The sequence below is a fragment of the Somniosus microcephalus genome, chromosome 7 (genome assembly GCF_052327205.1).
Source record: "Somniosus microcephalus isolate GS21.2 chromosome 7, FLI_Smic_1.0, whole genome shotgun sequence".
NCBI classification, from domain to species: Eukaryota; Metazoa; Chordata; class Chondrichthyes; order Squaliformes; family Somniosidae; genus Somniosus; species Somniosus microcephalus.
In genome coordinates, this window is record NC_140993.1 from 5,296,175 (window position 1) to 5,316,367 (window position 20,193).

A 20,193-nucleotide genomic window follows, 5' to 3' on the forward strand; every position below is an offset into this window, starting at 1 on the left:
CACGATTTACCTTTTGTAAATCTATGTTGACTTTGTACGATCCTGTCACTGTTTTCCAAGTGCTCTGCTATTACATCTTTTATAATGGAGTCTAGCACTTTCCCCACTACCGATGTCAGGCTTACTGTAATTCCCGTTTTCTCCCTACCACCTTTTTTGAATAGTATGGCTTTGTCAGGGGGAGATCTAGTCTAACCAATTTGATTGAATTTTTTGAGGGGGTGACTAGGATGAGGGTAGTGCAGTTGATGTAGTCTGCATGGACTTCAGTAAGGCTTTTAACAAAGTCTCGCATGGGAGACTGGTCAAGAAGGTAAGAGCCCATGGGATCCAGGGCAATTTGGCACATTGGATCCAAAATTGGCTTAGTGGCAGGAGGCAGAGGGTGATAGTCGAAGGTTGTTTTTGTGACTGGAGGCCTGTGTCCAGTGGTATACCGCAAGGATCGGTTCTGGGTCCTTTGCTGTTTGTAGTGTACATTAATGATTTAGATATGAATGTAGGAGGTATGATCAATAAGTTCGCAGATGACACAAAAATTGGTGAAGTGGTAAATAGCGAGGAGGGAAGCCTCAGGCTACAGGACAATATAGACGGGTTGGTCAGATGGGCAGAACAGTGACAAATGGAATTTAACCCTGAAAAGTGTGAGGTGATGCATTTTAGGAGGACTAACAAGGCAAGGGAATACACAATGAATGGTAGGACCCTAGGAAGGACAGAAGATCAGAGGGACCTTGGTGTGCATGTACATAGAGCCCTGAAGGCAGCAGGACAGGTAGATAAGGTGGTTAAAAAGGCATATGGGATATTTGCCTTCATTAGCCGAGGCATAGAATATAAGAGCAGGGAGGTTATGATGGAGCTGTACAAAATGCTAGTTAGGTCACAGCTGGAATACTGTGTGCAGTTCTGGTCGCCACACTATAGGAGGGATGTGGTTGCATTGGAGAGGGGGCAGAGGAGATTCACCAGGATGTTACCTGGGCTGGAGCGCTTCAGCTATGAAGAGAGACTGGACAGGCTGGGGTTGTTTTCCTTAGAGCAGAGAAGGCTGAGGGGGGACCTGATTGAGGTGTACAAAATTATGAGGGGCATAGATAGGGTAGATAGAAAGGAACCTTTCCTCTTAGTAGAGGGGTCAATAACCAGGGGGCATGATTTTAAGGTAAGGGGCAGGAGGTTTAGAGGGGATTTGAGGAAAAACTTTTTCACCCAGAGGGTGGTTGGAACCTGGAACTCACTGCCTGAAAGGGTGGTAGAGGCAGGAACCCTCACAACATTCAAGAAGCATTTAGATGAGCACTTGAAACGTCATAGCATACAAGGCTACGGACCAAGTGCTGGAAAATGGGATTAGAATAAATAGGGCTTGATGGCCGGCGCGGACACGATGGGCCGAAGGGCCTCTTTCTGTGCTGTATAACTCTGACTCTATGACACAGAATGAGATAGAGAGAGTGAGACAGAGAGAGTGAGACAGAGAGACAGAATGAGACAGAGACAGAGTGAGTCAGAGAGACAGAATGAGACAGAGACAGAGAGACAGAATGAGACAGAGAGAGTGAGACAGAGACAGAATGAGACAGAATGAGACAGAGAGTGAGTCAGAGAGAGACAGAATGAGACAGAGGCAGAGAGAGAGAGAGACAGAATGAGACAGAGAGAGAGAGACAGAATGAGTCAGAGACTGTGGGTTCTCCCCAGGAACTGAGCACAGCTGCTGTTTTTTATTAAGCTGCGTATTGATCTGTCAACACTGTCCAAGCACACGGCAAAAAACTGAACACAGAGCAACATCCAAACAATATTTACAGCCGGCAATATAAATATTTAGAATATACATATTATACACGAGTACCTTTATGGCGAGTGATGTATAAATATGGTAATACGGACCTAATTTCTAAATGTAAGAGTTTTTAGTGTTTTGTACTTGATGACTCCAGTAAATTACGCTGCTTTGGAATTAAAACCAGGTTTAACATGAAAGGGTTAATAGAAGTCCACGTACACCATTTAGGAGCAATTTCATCCACGATTGTTAACAGCGACTGTTTCAGACGAAGGAGAATTAAAGCACAATTAACCCACCTCTTAATCGTGGCGGGCGGAGACGGGGATCTCCCTTGGAGCAACCCGTTGCAAGAGTTATTGTGGTTCGGTTCGGTTCACTGTGATGAGGGCAGCAGACATGGGGTCCCTTTACACGGAAGGGATTGTTACTCCCATTTAGGAGCTCTTTCTGCACTGTGAAATAACTACAGGTCGCGCCCGGTGCTCACATACCTTAACTCCATCCACTGACCCATTGCCTGGCTACAAAGGCAAGCAGATGAGCTGGAAATACTATGCTACAGTAATAGAGGGTGCCCATCAGCAGTGCACAGGGAGGGAAATCAGCCCCTGCACCATGAGGGGAGTTCCTATTCACGAAAATGATTATTTTAGAATGAATACAAGGTGTGTGTGTGTGTGCAGGTGGTATAGAGGGTGATATGGGGAATAAGCTGGACCCATTTCTTGCACTGTGTAACCAGAGTCTTGGGGCACTCCATGTGAACTAGAGTCAGCGAATAGACAGGAAAGGTCGGCACAGAGCCAATCACAGACCCAGCGCCGGGGCTGGTGCTACAATGGGCTCCACAGGTGCTCAGTCCCTACACCAATAACACTGCGCGGTGCCCATATCTACACTGATAACATCATCATACGGTGCCCGTATCTACACTGATAACATCACCATACGGTGCCCGTATCTACACTGATATCATCGCCGTACTACCTGTACCTATACTGATATCATCGCCATACGGTGTCCGTACCTACACAGTACCATAGCCCGTACGGTGCCCGTACCTGCACCGATATCATCGCCATACGGTGTCCGTACCTACACAATACCATAGTCCATACGGTGCCCGTACCTACACCGATATCATCGCCATACGGTGCCCGTACCTGCACCGATATCGTCGCCATACGGTGCCCGTACCTGCACCGATATCGTCGCCATACGGTGCCCGTACCGATACCATTACCTGTACCCGTACCCAGAGAGTGCCGACAGTCACTCACTCCAAGGAAGTCTGTTCAGGCTGTATTGAGTAAGAGGGCAGCTCTCTGTGCCAAGGACTGTGCCTGGCATTAACTGTACCCGGTGACTCCTGAACCCCACAGGAAGGACAGCAAACCCACTCAACCGGTTGGATGTCCATTGAGAATCTGACTGTCCAATCTGAGCTCAGAATTGAAGTCCTGGCGGTTTTTTCTGCAGTGGGTTAATTCAGTCACAATCTGCCCGAGTTTTCAGCCCCAGTTACGGGTGAGCGCTGTCAGTGACTCGGTAACACCAGCAATGCTTCTGACCAGACTTCCTTGTGGTGCAGATTATTGCTGAGCAAAGTCCGAGGGAGACCCCCCGGGAGAGGGAGACCCCGGGAGAGGGAGACCCCCCAGGAGAGGGAGACCCCGGGAGAGGGAGACCCCGGGAGAGGGAGACCCCCCGGGAGAGGGAGACCCTGGGAGAGGGAGACCCCCCGGGAGAGGGAGACCCCGGGAGAGGGAGACCCCCCGGGAGAGGGAGACCCCCCGGGAGAGGGAGACCCTGGGAGAGGGAGACCCCCCGGGAGAGGGAGACCCCGGGAGAGGGAGACCCCCCGGGAGAGGGAGACCCCCGGGAGAGGGAGACCCCGGGAGAGGGAGACCCCGGGAGAGGGAGACCCCCCGGGAGAGGGAGACCCCCGGGTTGTACATCAGTTATTCTAAGTATTTCTATCCTGATTATAACTACTGACTAATTCTCATAATCCCTTAATGAATCTTATTTTAACATGTCAGTTCTTGTTCAGGCACACTCACTAACACACTTAATCTCATTCACTCACACTCATTCATTCACTCACACTCACTCACACTCACTCATTCACTCATGCTCACTCACTCACACTCACTCACTCACACACACTCATTCACTCACACACACTCATTCACTCATACACACTCACTCACTCACACACACTCATTCACTCACTCACTCACACTCACTCACACACACTCACTCACTCACACACACTCACTCACTCACACTCACTCACTCACACACACTCACTCACTCACACACACTCACTCACACACACTCACTCACTCACTCACACACACTCACTCACTCACACACACTCACTCACTCACACTCACTCACTCACACTCACTCACACACACTCACTCACTCACACACACTCACTCACTCACACACACTCACTCACTCACACACTCACTCACTCACACACACTCATTCACTCACTCACTCACACTCACACACACTCACTCACACACACTCACTCACTCACACACACTCACTCACTCACACACACTCACTCACACACACACTCACTCACTCACACACACTCACTCACTCACACTCACACACTCACTCACTCACTCACTCTCACTCACTCACACACATGTATGTACGTACAGGCACGTACACACGTACCACAGTGTAGAAAGAAGACATGGAGAGTGGGTGTTCCAGCTCAGTGTGAATGAAGCCATGGACTGTAACCTGAGAACTGCAGGATCAGTGAGAAGGTGCGAGTTATCCCAACGGCCCTTGTTGTACCGTCTTAGAACAGGTGCCCTGGCATCACCACGTCACAGTGAAAGATTTGGGCCGGCCACCCAGGGCCCTTTCTGACCAGCTCTGCTGATCCAGAATTCCCCTGTGGGGTCTCAATCTTTTACTTCCGCTGCATTTTTATCCTGAACTCCGATCACGATTGCATCGTAAATATTATTGGAATTGTTGAATGACTGTGCTTAGATATTCCTAAAGTGCCATAGGACAGCCAGCCAGTCAGTAAACAGTGCAGTGTTGCCGTGACAACTAAAAGAAAGCTCAGCCAGTCCAACTAGCTGCATCAAGAACATCTGATGACCTCTCTGCACTGACCACTCCACCAGGACAGGCCCCAGCCCCTCTCCACACTGACCACTCCACCAGGACAGGCCCCAGCCCCTCTCCACACTGACCACTCCACCAGGACAGGCCCCAGCTACTCTCCACACTGACCACTCCACCAGGACAGGCCCCAGCCCCTCTCCACACTGACCACTCCACCAGGACAGGCCCCAGCCCCTCTCCACACTGACCACTCCACCAGGACAGACCCCAGGCCCTCTCCACATTAACCACTCCACCAGGACAGACCCCAGTCCGCAGTGACCACTCCACCAGGACAGACCCCAGTCCGCAGTGACCACTCCACCAGGACAGACCCCAGTCCGCAGTGACCATTCCACCAGGACAGACCCCAGTCCGCAGTGACCACTCCACCAGGACAGACCCCAGTCCGCAGTGACCATTCCACCAGGACAGACCCCAGCCCCTCTCCACACTGACCACTCCGCCAGGACAGACCCCAGCCCGTAGTGACCACTCCACCAGGACAGACCCCAGTCCGCAGTGACCACTCCACCAGGACAGACCCCAGTCCGCAGTGACCATTCCACCAGGACAGACCCCAGTCCGCAGTGACCATTCCACCAGGACAGGCCCCAGTGACCACTCCACCAGGACAGACCCCAGCCCGCAGTGACCACTCCGCCAGGACAGACCCCAGCCCCTCTCCACACTGACCACTCCGCCAGGACAGACCCCAGCCCGCAGTGACCACTCCACCAGGACAGACCCCAGTCCGCAGTGACCACTCCACCAGGACAGACCCCAGTCCGCAGTGACCATTCCACCAGGACAGACCCCAGCCCGCAGTGACCACTCCACCAGGACAGACCCCAGCCCGCAGTGACCACTCCACCAGGACAGACCCCAGTCCACAGTGACCATTCCACCAGGACAGACCCCAGTCCGCAGTGACCACTCCACCAGCTTACCTTCATCTGGACAGTCAGACATATAATCAGAGCAGCAAAACTCTTGAAAATAAAAAGCTGTTTACTCCACTAATTTCTGGGTCTGCCTGTGCAGGTGTAAATTTCACAAGAAGCGATATAATCCGAGTGAGCCAGCACCCGACAGAGCCGGGATATACAGAGGGTGGGCTTGTGTTAGAACCCATAGCGTGGCCCGACAGGGGACCTTTCCTTCCGAGCCCTTTCCAGGCCAGTTAGAACCCCTCCTGCTCAATGCTTTCCTTAACCCAGTGTCCATCCCAGGTATCCTTGCTCTGTTAAGTGATGCCCTGGTGGCCTGTGATTATTTGGACACTGTCAGGACAGGTGGATCTCTACAGTAATCACACCGTTCATTTTGCTGCCAGTGGATTGCAGTCACTCTCACTTCATCCACTCCCCATAGCCAAGTAGAAGGGAGAGATTCTCGTCCTTTTGTTCTGGGCCCTGGATTCAAGCGCAAGTGGGAGGAGAGAGTTCCCTCCTCAGTGGACCACAGCGTAGGTCGGTACTGGAGTGAAAACACAGCGAGAGAAAGGCTGAGACAAGCAGTGGGCTTCAATCCATTGGCTGCAGAGAGGAACAGAGGGACGGGGGTGATCAGCAGTCACACTATCATCCACATCTCACACCAAACATTACACAGGGCATTCACCACTAGTGTACAACTCACTCTCACACCCAGTGTAACCTCTCACACCCAGTGTAACAGTACACAGGCCCTGTATCACTGGTGTATAACTCACACCCAGTGTAACAGTACACAGGCCCTGTATCACTGGTGTATAACCCACACCCTCACACGCAGTGTAACATTACACAGGCCCTGTATCACTGGTGTATAACCCACACCCTCACACTCAGTGGAACATTACACAGGCCCTGTATCACTGGTGTATAACCCACACCCTCACACGCAGTGTAACAGTACACAGGCCCTGTATCACTGGTGTATGACCCACACCCTCACACCCAGTGTAACATTACACAGGCCCTGTATCACTGGTGTATAACCCACACTCTCACATCTCGCCCTGCCCTCTTGGCCGCTGATACCACGCAGTGCTCTGTGTGTCGTGCCGGGTTTTGCGAGTGAACTCTATGCTGCTTGTCAGAGTAGCTGCGTTCCAGCGATGTGATGTAGCCTTTTCTATTGACAGGTGACAGAGGTGCGATGTCCCAGTCCTGCAGTCCTTGCCCAGTCACGATCAGGCTCAGTGTCACTTCCACCCTGGTCACCTGGAGTCCATCGGGATTGCAGGTTTGGGGCATCACTGCACCAGACCACATAATTTAAAAAAAAACCAGACACTCTCCAACATTCGGTCATTCACAGAGCAGCGATGGTCAGAGAGGGGAAGCGCCCGTCAGGCTGCTGTTTGATATAAGGGTGGTGCCGGGGGGAGAGAACAGATACACAGAGTACGGCAGGGACCAGTGTTCACCCAGTGTCGCTACGTTAGATGATGCTGGCACTTCGATTCAGCTCCGACTGCGAGTTGTTATTGACGTTGGTGTTCCTCCGGGACAGGTTGGGGGTCGGGATGGGGATGAAGTTGTCGCTGGGGCAGCCATGCTGTGTCAGGATCTCAATACACTCCTGACTCCCTGCTCGTCGAGCGTACGCCAGTGGTGTCAGTCCCCGAGCGTCCCGACTCTTCACATCCACTCCGTACTGTAAGAGCAACAGGAGGCGGCATCACTCACTGACAACATGCACGCATTGGGGGGGCAAGGGAAAAGGACAGAGTCAGTGCAGATAAACCATCACTCAAACCATCAGGGAGGAACAGCATGAGACGGGAGAAGGAGGAATGGGTGGGGGGAGAAACACAGAGGGAGAGAGAGAGAGTGAGAGAGAGGGAGGGAGAGAGAGAGAGTGAGACAGGGAGGGAGAGAGATAAAGAGAGAGTGAGAGAGAGAGTGAGACAGGGAGGGAGAGAGATAAAGAGAGAGTGAGAGAGAGGGAGTGAAACTGAGAGGGAGGGAGAGAGTGAGACAGGGAGGGAGAGAGAGGGAGAGAGAGAGTGATACAGGGGGGGAGAGAGAGGGAGAGAGAGAGTGAGATCGAGAGGGAGTGAGACAAGGAGGGAGAGAGAGAGAGAGAGAGGGAGTGAGACAGGGAGGGAGAGAAAGGAATGGGGGGATAGCGAAGATGACTAAAAGAGTGGGAGGAACAGAGAAGCACTGTGGGGCACTTTCTGTGCAAGGGTAACTAGGAATGGGCGATTCAGCTGCCCTGCCAGTGGCACAAGACTGGGGAGTGGTTAAAATTGGTTTTCAAGAGTCACAGTGATTGTTCGAGTGCAGATTATTCAAACGTAGTATAAATGTGCCTGGTGTGTGAAAGAACTGCATGTGTGGAGCGTAAATGTGCATGGGGTAAGTGCGGGCTGCATGTGTGGGAGGTGTGTGTACACGGAGTGTGTTCAGTGTGTGTGGGAGGTGTGTATACACGGGGCGTGCTCAGTGTGTGGAAGGTTTGTGTGCACGGAGTGTGTACAGTGTATGTGGGAGGTGTGTGTACACGGAGTGTGTTCAGTGTGTGTGGGAGGTGTGTGTACACGGAGCGTATAGAGCGTGTGTGGGAGGTGTGTGTACACGAAGTGTGTAGAGCGTGTGTGGGAGGTGTGTGTGCACGGAGTGTGTACAGCGTATGTGGGAGGTGTGTGTACACGGAGTGTGTTCAGTGTGTGGGAGGTGTGTGTACACGGGGCTTGTTCAGTGTGTGGGAGGTGTGTGTGGGAGGTGTGTGCACACGGAGTGTGTTCAGTGTGTGTGGGAGGTGTGCGTACACGGAGTGTGTTCAGTGTGTGGGAGGTGTGTGTACACGGAGTGTGTTCAGTGTGTGTAGGAGGTGTGTGTACACGGGGCGTGTTCAGTGTGTGTGGGAGGTGTGTGTACACGGAGTGTGTAGAGCGTGTGTGGGAGGTGTGTGTGCACAGAGTGTGTAGAGCGTGTGTGGGAGGTGTGTGTACACGAAGTGTGTAGTGCGTGTGGGAGGTGTGTGTACACGGAGTGTGTAGAGCGTGTGTGGGAGTTGTGTGTACACGGAGTGTGTTCAGTGTGTGTGGGAGGTGTGTGTACACGGGGTGTGTTCAGTGTGTGTGGGAGGTGTGTGTACACGGGGCGTGTTCAGTGTGTGGGAGGTGTGTGTACACGGAGTGTGTTCAGTGTGTGTGGGAGGTTTGTGTACACGGAGTGTGTTCAGTGTGTGGGAGGTGTGTGTACAAGGAGTGTGTTCAGTGTGTGTGGGAGGTGTGTGTACACGGGGTGTGTTCAGTGTGTGTGGGAGGTGTGTGTACACGGAGTGTGTTCAGTGTGTGGGAGGTGTGTGTACACGGAGTGTGTTGAGTGTGTGGAAGGTGTGTGTACACGGAGTGTGTTCAGTGTGTGGGAGGTGTGTGTACACGCAGTGTGTTGAGCGTGTGTGGGAGGTGTGTGTACACGGAGTGTGTTCAGTGTGTGTGGGAGGTGTGTGTACACGGAGTGTGCTCAGTGTGTGGGAGGAGTGTGTACACGGAGTGTGTTCAGTGTGTGGGACGTGTGTACACACGGAGTGTGTTCAGTCTGTGTGGGAGGTGTGTGTACACGGAGTGTGTTCAGTCTGTGTGGGAGGTGTGTGTACACGGAGTGTGTTCAGTGTTTGTGGGAGGAATGTGTACAGGGAGTGTGTTCGGTGTGTGGGAGGTGTGTGTACACGGAGTGTGTTCAGTGTGTGGGAGGTGTGTGTACACGGAGTGTGTTGAGCGTGCGTGGGAGGTGTGTGTACACGGGGCGTGTAGAGCGTGTGTGGGATGTGTGTGTACACGGAGTGTGTTGGGCGTGTGTGGGAGTTGTGTGTAGACGGGGCGTGTTCAGTGTGTGGGAGGTGTGTGTACACGGAGTGTGTTCAGTGTGTGGGAGGTGTGTGTACACGGAGTGTGTTCAGTGTGTGGGAGGTGTGTGTACACAGAGTGTGTTCAGTCAGTGTGGGAGGTGTGTGTACACGGAGTGTGTTCAGTGTGTGAGAGGTGTGTGTACACAGAGTGTGTTGAGTGTGTGGGAGGTGTGTGTACATGGAGTGTGTTCAGTGTGTGGGAGGTGTGTGTACACGGGGCGTGTTCAGTGTGTGGGAGGTGTGTGTACACGGAGTGTGTTGAGCGTGTGTGGGAGGCGTGTGTACACGGAGTGTGTTCAGTGTGTGGGAGGTGTGTGTACACGGAGCGTGTTCAGTGAGTGGGAGGTGTGTGTACATGGAGTGTGTTCAGTGTGTGGGCGGTGTGTGTAAACGGTGTGTGTAGAGCGTGCGTGGGAGGTGTGTGTACACGGGGCGTGTTCAGTGTGTGTACGCAGAGTGTGTTGAGCGTGTGTGGGAGGCGTGTGTACACGGAGTTTGTTCAGAGTGTTGGAGGTGTGTGTACACGGAGTGTGTTCAGTGTGTGTGGGAGGAGTGTGTACACGGAGTGTGTTCAGTATGTGTGGAAAGTGTGTGTACACGGAGTGTGTTCAGTGTGTGGGAGGTGTGTGTACACGGACTTTGTTCAGTGTATGTGGGAGATGTGTGTACACAGAGCATGTTCAGTGCATGTGAGGTGTGTGTACACGGAGTGTGTTGAGTGTGTGTGGGAGGAGTGTGTACATGGAGTGTCTTCAGTGTGTGGGAGGTGTGTGTACACGGAGTGTGTTCAGTGTGTGTGGGAGGAGTGTGTACACGGAGTGTATTCAGTGTGTGGGAGGTGTGTGTACACGGAGTGTGTTCGGTGTGTGTGGGAGGTGTGTGTACACGAGTGTGTTCAGAGTGTGTGGGAGGAGTGTGTTCACGGAGTGTGTTCAGTGTGTGTGTTCAGTGTGTGTACACGGAGTGTGTTCAGTGTGTGGGACGTGTGTACACACGGAGTGTGTTCAGTCTGTGTGGGAGGTGTGTGTACACGGAGTGTGTTCAGTCTGTGTGGGAGGTGTGTGTACACGGAGTGTGTTCAGTGTTTGTGGGAGGAGTGTGTACAGGGAGTGTGTTCGGTGTGTGGGAGGTGTGTGTACACGGAGTGTGTTCAGTGTGTGGGAGGTGTGTGTACACGGAGTGTGTTCAGTGTATGTGGGAGGTGTGTGTACACGGGGCGTGTTCAGTGTGTGGGAGGTGTGTGTACACGGAGTGTGTTGAGCGTGTGTGGGAGGCGTGTGTACACGGAGTGTGTTCAGTGTGTGGGAGGTGTGTGTACACGGAGCGTGTTCAGTGTGTGGGAGGTGTGTGTACATGGAGTGTGTTCAGTGTGTGGGCGGTGTGTGTACACGGTGTGTGTAGAGCGTGCGTGGGAGGTGTGTGTACACGGGGCGTGTTCAGTGTGTGGGAGGTGTGTGTACACGGAGTGTGTTGAGCGTGTGTGGGAGGCGTGTGTACACGGAGTTTGTTCAGTGTGTGGGAGGTGTGTGTACACGGAGTGTGTTCAGTGTGTGTGGGAGGAGTGTGTACACGGAGTGTGTTCAGTATGTGTGGAAAGTGTGTGTGCACGGAGTGTGTTCAGTGTGTGGGAGGTGTGTGTGCACGGACTTTGTTCAGTGTGTGTGTGAGGTGTGTGTACATGGAGTGTGTTCAGTGTATGTGGGAGGTGTGTGTACACGGAGCATGTTGAATGCATGTGAGGTGTGTGTACACGGAGTGTGTTCAGTGTGTGTGGGAGGAGTGTGTACACGGAGTGTCTTCAGTGTGTGGGAGGTGTGTATACACGGAGTGTGTTCAGTGTGTGTGGGAGGAGAGTGTACACGGAGTGTATTCAGTGTGTGGGAGGAGTGTGTACACGGAGTGTGTTCAGTGTGTGGGAGGTGTGTGTACACGGAGTGTGTTGAGCGTGTGTGGGAGGTGTGTGTACACGGAGTGTGTTCAGTGTGTGTGGGAGGTGTGTGTACACGGAGTGTGTTCAGTGTGTGGGAGGTGTGTGTACACCGAGTGTGTTGAGCGTGCGTGGGAAGTGTGTGTACATGGAGTGTGTTCAGTGTGTGTGGGAGGTGTGTGTACATGGAGTGTGTTCAGTGTGTGGGAGGTGTGTGTACACGGAGTGTGTTGAGTGTGTGTGGGAGGAGTGTGTACACGGGGCGTGTGGAGCGTGTGTGGGAGGTGTGTGTACACGGAGTGTGTTAAGCGTGTGGGATGTGTGTGTACACGGAGTGTGTTCAGTGTGTGGGAGGTGTGTGTACACGGAGTGTGTTCAGTGTGTGTGGGAGGTGTGTGTACACGGAGTGTGTTCAGTCTGTGTGGGAGGTGTGTGTACACGGAGTGTGTTCAGTGTGTGTGGGAGGAGTGTGTACATGGAGTGTGTTCAGTGTGTGGGAGCTGTGTGTACACGGAGTGTGTTCAGTGTGTGGGAGGTGTGTGTACACGGAGTGTGTTGAGCGTTTGTGGGAGATGTGTGTACACGGAGTGTGTTCAGTGTGTGTGGGAGGTGTGTGTACACGGAGTGTGTTCAGTGTGTGGGAGGTGTGTGTACACGGAGTGTGTTCGGTGTATGTGGGAGGTGTGTGTACATGGGGCGTGTTCAGTGTGTGGGAGGTGTGTGTACACGGAGCGTGTTGAGCGTGTGTGGGAGGCGTGTGTACACGGAGTGTGTTCAGTGTGTGGGAGGTGTGTGTACACGGAGTGTGTTCAGTGTGTGGGAGGTGTGTGTACACGAAGCGTGTTCAGTGTGTGGGAGGTGTGTGTACACGGAGTGTGTTCAGTGTGTGGAAAGTGTGTGTACACGGTGTGTGTAGAGCGTGTGTGGGAGGTGTGTGTACACAGAGTGTGTTCAGTGTGTGTGGGAGGTGTGTGTACACGGAGTGTGTTCAGTGTGTGGGAGGTGTGTGTACACGGAGTGTGCTCAGTGTGTGTGGGAGGTGTGTGTACACGGAGTGTGTTAAGCCTGTGGGATGTGTGTGTGCACGGAGTGTGTTCAGTGTGTGGGAGGTGTGTGTACACGGAGTGTGTTCAGTGTGTGTGGGAGGTGTGTGTACACGGAGTGTCTTCAGTGTGTGGGAGGTGTGTATACACGGAGTGTGTTCAGTGTGTGTGGGAGGAGAGTGTACACGGAGTGTATTCAGTGTGTGGGAGGAGTGTGTACACGGAGTGTGTTCAGTGTGTGGGAGGTGTGTGTACACGGAGTGTGTTGAGCGTGTGTGGGAGGTGTGTGTACACGGAGTGTGTTCAGTGTGTGTGGGAGGTGTGTGTACACGGAGTGTGTTCAGTGTGTGGGAGGTGTGTGTACACCGAGTGTGTTGAGCGTGCGTGGGAAGTGTGTGTACATGGAGTGTGTTCAGTGTGTGTGGGAGGTGTGTGTACATGGAGTGTGTTCAGTGTGTGGGAGGTGTGTGTACACGGAGTGTGTTGAGTGTGTGTGGGAGGAGTGTGTACACGGGGCGTGTGGAGCGTGTGTGGGAGGTGTGTGTACACGGAGTGTGTTAAGCGTGTGGGATGTGTGTGTACACGGAGTGTGTTCAGTGTGTGGGAGGTGTGTGTACACGGAGTGTGTTCAGTGTGTGTGGGAGGTGTGTGTACACGGAGTGTGTTCAGTCTGTGTGGGAGGTGTGTGTACACGGAGTGTGTTCAGTGTGTGTGGGAGGAGTGTGTACACGGAGAGTGTTCAGTGTGTGGGAGCTGTGTGTACACGGAGTGTGTTCAGTGTGTGGGAGGTGTGTGTACACGGAGTGTGTTGAGCGTTTGTGGGAGATGTGTGTACACGGAGTGTGTTCAGTGTGTGTGGGAGGTGTGTGTACACGGAGTGTGTTGAGCGTGTGTGGGAGGTGTGTGTACATGGAGTGTGTTCAGTGTGTGTGGGAGGTGTGTGTACACGGAGTGTGTTGAGCGTGCGTGGGAGGTGTGTGTACACGGGGCGTGTAGAGCGTGTGATGGGATGTGTGTGTACACGGAATGTGTTGGGCGTATGTGGGAGGTGTGTGTACACGGGGCGTGTTCAGTGTGTGGGAGGTGTGTGTACACGGAGTGTGTTCAGTGTGTGGGAGGTGTGTGTACACGGAGTGTGTTCAGTCTGTGTGGGAGGTGTGTGTACACGGAGTGTGTTCAGTCTGTGTGGGAGGTGTGTGTACACGGAGTGTGATCAGTGTGTGGGAGGTGTGTGTACACAGAGTGTGTTGAGTGTGTGGGAGGTGTGTGTACACGGAGTGTGTTCAGTGTGTGGGAGGTGTGTGTACACGGAGTGTGTTCGGTGTATGTGGGAGGTGTGTGTACACGGGGCGTGTTCAGTGTGTGGGAGGTGTGTGTACACGGAGCGTGTTGAGCGTGTGTGGGAGGCGTGTGTACACGGAGTGTGTTCAGTGTGTGGGAGGTGTGTGTACACGGAGTGTGTTCAGTGTGTGGGAGGTGTGTGTACACGAAGCGTGTTCAGTGTGTGGGAGGTGTGTGTACACGGAGTGTGTTCAGTGTGTGGAAAGTGTGTGTACACGGTGTGTGTAGAGCGTGTGTGGGAGGTGTGTGTACACGGAGTGTGTTCAGTGTGTGTGGGAGGTGTGTGTACACGGAGTGTGTTCAGTGTGTGGGAGGTGTGTGTACACGGAGTGTGCTCAGTGTGTGTGGGAGGTGTGTGTACACGGAGTGTGTTAAGCCTGTGGGATGTGTGTGTGCACGGAGTGTGTTCAGTGTGTGGGAGGTGTGTGTACACGGAGTGTGTTCAGTGTGTGTGGGAGGTGTATGTACACGGAGTATGTTGAGTGTGTGTGGGAGGTGTGTGTACACGGAGTGTGTTCAGTGTGTGGGAGGTGTGTGCACACGGAGTGTGTTCAGTGTGTGTGTACACGGAGTGTGTTCAGTGTGTGGGAGGTGTGTGTACACGGAGTGTGTTCAGTGTGTGTGGGAGGTGTGTGTACACGGAGTGTCTTCAGTGTGTGGGAGGTGTGTATACACGGAGTGTGTTCAGTGTGTGTGGGAGGAGAGTGTACACGGAGTGTATTCAGTGTGTGGGAGGAGTGTGTACACGGAGTGTGTTCAGTGTGTGGGAGGTGTGTGTACACGGAGTGTGTTGAGCGTGTGTGGGAGGTGTGTGTACACGGAGTGTGTTCAGTGTGTGTGGGAGGTGTGTGTACACGGAGTGTGTTCAGTGTGTGGGAGGTGTGTGTACACCGAGTGTGTTGAGCGTGCGTGGGAAGTGTGTGTACATGGAGTGTGTTCAGTGTGTGTGGGAGGTGTGTGTACATGGAGTGTGTTCAGTGTGTGGGAGGTGTGTGTACACAGAGTGTGTTGAGTGTGTGTGGGAGGAGTGTGTACACGGGGCGTGTGGAGCGTGTGTGTACACGGAGTGTGTTAAGCGTGTGGGATGTGTGTGTACACGGAGTGTGTTCAGTGTGTGTGGGAGCTGTGTGTACACGGAGTGTGTTCAGTCTGTGTGGGAGGTGTGTGTACACGGAGTGTGTTCAGTGTGTGTGGGAGGAGTGTGCACACGGAGTGTGTTCAGTGTGTGGGAGGTGTGTGTACATGGAGTGTGTTCAGTGTGTGGGAGGTGTGTGTACACGGAGTGTGTTGAGCGTTTGTGGGAGATGTGTGTACACGGAGTGTGTTCAGTGTGTGTGGGAGGTGTGTGTACACGGAGTGTGTTGAGCGTGTGTGGGATGTGTGTGTGCACGGAGTGTGTTGAGTGTGTGTGGGAGGTGTGTGTACACGGAGCGTGTTAAGCGTGTGTGGGAGGTGTGTGTACACGGAGTGTGTTCAGTGTGTGTGGGAGGTGTGTGTACACGGAGCGTGTTCAGTGTGTGGGAGGTGTGTGTATACGGAGTGTGTTCAGTGTGTGGGAGGTGTGTGTACACGGAGTGTGTTAAGCGTGTGCGATGTGTGTGTATACGGAGTGTGTTCAGTGTGTGTGGGAGGTGTGTGTACACGGAGCGTGTTAAGCGTGTGTGGGAGGTGTGTGTACACGGAGTGTGTTCAGTGTGTGTGGGAGGTGTGTGTACACGGAGTGTGTTCAGTGTGTGGGAGGTGTGTGTACACGGAGTTTGTTCAGTGTGTGGGAGGTATGTGTACACGGAGTGTGTTTAGTGTGTGTGGGAGGTGTGGGTACATGGAGTTTGTTCTGTGTGTGGGAGGTGTGTGTACACGGAGTGTGTTCAGTGTGTGTGGGAGGTGCGTGTACATGGAGTGTGTTCAGTGTATGTGGGAGGTGTGTGTACACGGAGCATGTTCTGTGTGTGGGAGGTGTGTGTACACGGAGTGTCTTCAGTGTGTGGGAGGTGTGTGTACACGGAGTGTGTTCAGAGTGTGTGGGTGGAGTGTATACACGGAGTGTCTTCAGTGTGTGGGAGGTGTGTGTACACGGAGTGTGTTCAGTGTGTGGGAGGTGTATGTGCACGGAGTGTGTTGAGCGTGTGTGGGAGGTGTGTGTACACGGAGTGTGTTTAGTGTGTGTGGGAGGTGTGTGTACACGGAGTGTGTTCAGTGTGTGGGAGGTGTGTGTACACGGAGTGTGTTGAGCGTGTGTGGGAGGTGTGTGTACATGGAGCGTGTTCAGAGTGTGTGGGAGGTGTGTGTACACGGAGTATGTTCGGTGTGTGTGGGAGGTGTGTGTACACGGAGTGTGTGAGGTGTGTGTACACAGAGTGCGTTGAACGTGCGTGGGAGGTGTGTGTACATGGAGTGTGTTCAGTGTGTGTGGGAGGTGTGTGTACACGGAGTGTGTTCAGTGTGTGGGAGGTGTGTGTACACGGAGTGTGTTGAGTGTGTGTGGGAGGAGTGTGTACACGGGGCGTGTGGAGCGTGTGTGGGAGGTGTGTGTACACGGAGTGTGTTAAGCGTGTGGGATGTGTGTGTACACGGAGTGTGTTCAGAGTGTGTGGGAGGTGTGTGTACACGGAGTGTGTTCAGTGTGTGTGGGAGGTGTGTGTACACGGAGTGTGTTCAGTGTGTGGGAGGTGTGTGTACACGGAGTGTGTTCAGTGTGTGTGGGAGGTGTGTGTACACGGAGTGTGTTCAGTCTGTGTGGGAGGTGTGTGTACACGGATTGTGTTCAGTGTGTGTGGGAGGAGTGTGTACACGGAGTGTGTTCAGTGTGTGGGAGGTGTGTGTACTCGGAGTGTGTTGAGCGTTTGTGGGAGATGTGTGTACACGGTGTGTGTTCAGTGTGTGTGGGAGGTGTGTGTACACGGAGTGTGTTGAGCGTGTGTGGGAGGTGTGTGTACATGGAGTGTGTTCAGTGTGTGTGGGAGGTGTGTGTACACGGAGTGTGTTCAGTGTGTGTCGGAGGAGTGTGTACACGGAGTGTGTTCAGTGTGTGGGAGGTGTGTGTACACGGAGTGTGTTGAGCGTTTCTGGGAGATGTGTGTACACGGAGTGTGTTCAGTGTGTGTGGGAGGTGTGTGTACACGGAGTGTGTTCAGTCTGTGTGGGAGGTGTGTGTACACGGAGTTTGTTCAGTGTGTGGGAGGTGTGTGTACACGGAGTGTGTTCAGTGTGTGTGTTCAGTGTGTGTACACGGAGTGTGTTCAGTATGTGTGGAAAGTGTGTGTACACGGAGTTTCTTCAGTGTGTGGCAGGTGTGTGTACACGGAGTGTGTTCAGTGTGTGTGGGAGGTGTGTGTACATGGAGTGTGTTCAGTGTATGTGGGAGGTGTGTGTACACGGAGCATGTTCAGTGTGTGTGAGGTGTGTGTACACGGAGTGTGTTGAGTGTGTGTGGGAGGAGTGTGTACACGGAGTGTCTTCAGTGTGTGGGAGGTGTGTGTACACGGAGTGTGTTCAGTGTGTGTGGGAGGAGTGTGTACACGGAGTGTCTTCAGTGTTTGGGAGGTGTGTGCACACGGAGTGTGTTCATTGTGTGGAAGGTGTGTGTACACGGAGTGTGTTGAGCGTGTGTGGGAGGTGTGTGTACACGGAGTGTGTTCAGTGTGTGTGGGAGGTGTGTGTACACGGAGTGTGTTCAGTGTGTGGGAGGTGTGTGTACACGGAGTGTGTTCATTGTGTGGAAGGTGTGTGTACACGGAGTGTGTTGAGCGTGTGTGGGAGGTGTGTGTACACGGAGTGTGTTCAGTGTGTGTGGGAGGTGTGTGTACACGGAGCGTGTTCAGTGTGTGGGAGGTGTGTGTATACGGAGTGTGTTCAGTGTGTGGGAGGTGTGTGTACACGGAGTGTGTTAAGCGTGTGCGATGTGTGTGTATACGGAGTGTGTTCAGTGTGTGTGGGAGGTGTGTGTACACGGAGCGTGTTAAGCGTGTGTCGGAGGTGTGTGTACACGGAGTGTGTTCAGTGTGTGTGGGAGGTGTGTGTATACGGAGTGTGTTCAGAGTGTGTGGGAGGTGTGTGTACACGGAGTGTGTTCAGTGTGTGTGGGAGGTGTGTGTACACGGAGTGTGTTCAGTGTGTGGGAGGTGTGTGTACACGGAGTGTGTTCAGTGTGTGTGGGAGGTGTGTGTACACGGAGTGTGTTCAGTCTGTGTGGGAGGTGTGTGTACACGGATTGTGTTCAGTGTGTGTGGGAGGAGTGTGTACACGGAGTGTGTTCAGTGTGTGGGAGGTGTGTGTACACGGAGTGTGTTCAGTGTGTGGGAGGTGTGTGTACTCGGAGTGTGTTGAGCGTTTGTGGGAGATCTGTGTACACGGTGTGTGTTCAGTGTGTGTGGGAGGTGTGTGTACACGGAGTGTGTTGAGCGTGTGTGGGAGGTGTGTGTACATGGAGTGTGTTCAGTGTGTGTGGGAGGTGTGTGTACACGGAGTGTGTTGAGCGTGCGTGGGAGGTGTGTGTACACGGGGCGTGTAGAGCGTGTGTGGGATGTGTGTGTACACGGAATGTGTTGGGCGTATGTGGGAGGTGTGTGTACACGGGGCGTGTTCAGTGTGTGGGATGTGTGTGTACACAGAGTGTGTTCAGTGTGTGGGAGGTGTGTGTACACGGAGTGTGTTCAGTGTGTGTGGGAGGTGTGTGTACACGGAGTGTGTTCAGTGTGTGGGAGGTGTGTGTACACCGAGTGTGTTGAGTGTGTGTGGGAGGAGTGTGTACACGGGGCGTGTGGAGCGTGTGTGTACACGGAGTGTGTTAAGCGTGTGGGATGTGTGTGTACACGGAGTGTGTTCAGTGTGTGTGGGAGCTGTGTGTACACGGAGTGTGTTCAGTCTGTGTGGGAGGTGTGTGTACACGGAGTGTGTTCAGTGTGTGTGGGAGGAGTGTGTACACGGAGTGTGTTCAGTGTGTGGGAGGTGTGTGTACATGGAGTGTGTTCAGTGTGTGGGAGGTGTGTGTACACGGAGTGTGTTGAGCGTTTGTGGGAGATGTGTGTACACGGAGTGTGTTCAGTGTGTGTGGGAGGTGTGTGTACACGGAGTGTGTTGAGCGTGTGTGGGATGTGTGTGTGCACGGAGTGTGTTGAGTGTGTGTGGGAGGTGTGTGTACACGGAGCGTGTTAAGCGTGTGTGGGAGGTGTGTGTACACGGAGTGTGTTCAGTGTGTGTGGGAGGTGTGTGTACACGGAGCGTGTTCAGTGTGTGGGAGGTGTGTGTATACGGAGTGTGTTCAGTGTGTGGGAGGTGTGTGTACACGGAGTGTGTTAAGCGTGTGCGATGTGTGTGTATACGGAGTGTGTTCAGTGTGTGTGGGAGGTGTGTGTACACGGAGCGTGTTAAGCGTGTGTGGGAGGTGTGTGTACACGGAGTGTGTTCAGTGTGTGTGGGAGGTGTGTGTACACGGAGTGTGTTCAGTGTGTGGGAGGTGTGTGTACACGGAGCTTGTTCAGTGTGTGGGAGGTATGTGTACACGGAGTGTGTTTAGTGTGTGTGGGAGGTGTGGGTACATGGAGTTTGTTCTGTGTGTGGGAGGTGTGTGTACACGGAGTGTGTTCAGTGTGTGTGGGAGGTGCGTGTACATGGAGTGTGTTCAGTGTATGTGGGAGGTGTGTGTACACGGAGCATGTTCTGTGTGTGGGAGGTGTGTGTACACGGAGTGTCTTCAGTGTGTGGGAGGTGTGTGTACACGGAGTGTGTTCAGAGTGTGTGGGAGGAGTGTATACACGGAGTGTCTTCAGTGTGTGGGAGGTGTGTGTACACGGAGTGTGTTCAGTGTGTGGGAGGTGTATGTGCACGGAGTGTGTTGAGCGTGTGTGGGAGGTGTGTGTACACGGAGTGTGTTTAGTGTGTGTGGGAGGTGTGTGTACACGGAGTGTGTTCAGTGTGTGGGAGGTGTGTGTACACGGAGTGTGTTGAGCGTGTGTGGGAGGTGTGTGTACATGGAGCGTGTTCAGAGTGTGTGGGAGGTGTGTGTACACGGAGTATGTTCGGTGTGTGTGGGAGGTGTGTGTACACGGAGTGTGTGAGGTGTGTGTACACAGAGTGCGTTGAACGTGCGTGGG

At 53.3% G+C, this 20,193-nt stretch overlaps 1 protein-coding gene across 1 annotated transcript in view; it reads right to left on the bottom strand.

Annotated features, from left to right (window-relative positions):
- Positions 1 to 1,697: 1,697 nt before the first annotated feature.
- agap3 (ArfGAP with GTPase domain, ankyrin repeat and PH domain 3) overlaps positions 1,698 to 20,193 on the bottom strand; it is a 737,224-nt gene continuing 718,728 nt past the window's right edge. The window contains exon 16 of the mRNA XM_085992170.1: positions 1,698 to 7,585. Within this exon, the coding sequence (XP_085848296.1) occupies positions 7,370 to 7,585 (216 nt within the window). The 3' untranslated portion in view covers positions 1,698 to 7,369. The remainder of the gene's footprint in view (positions 7,586 to 20,193) is intronic.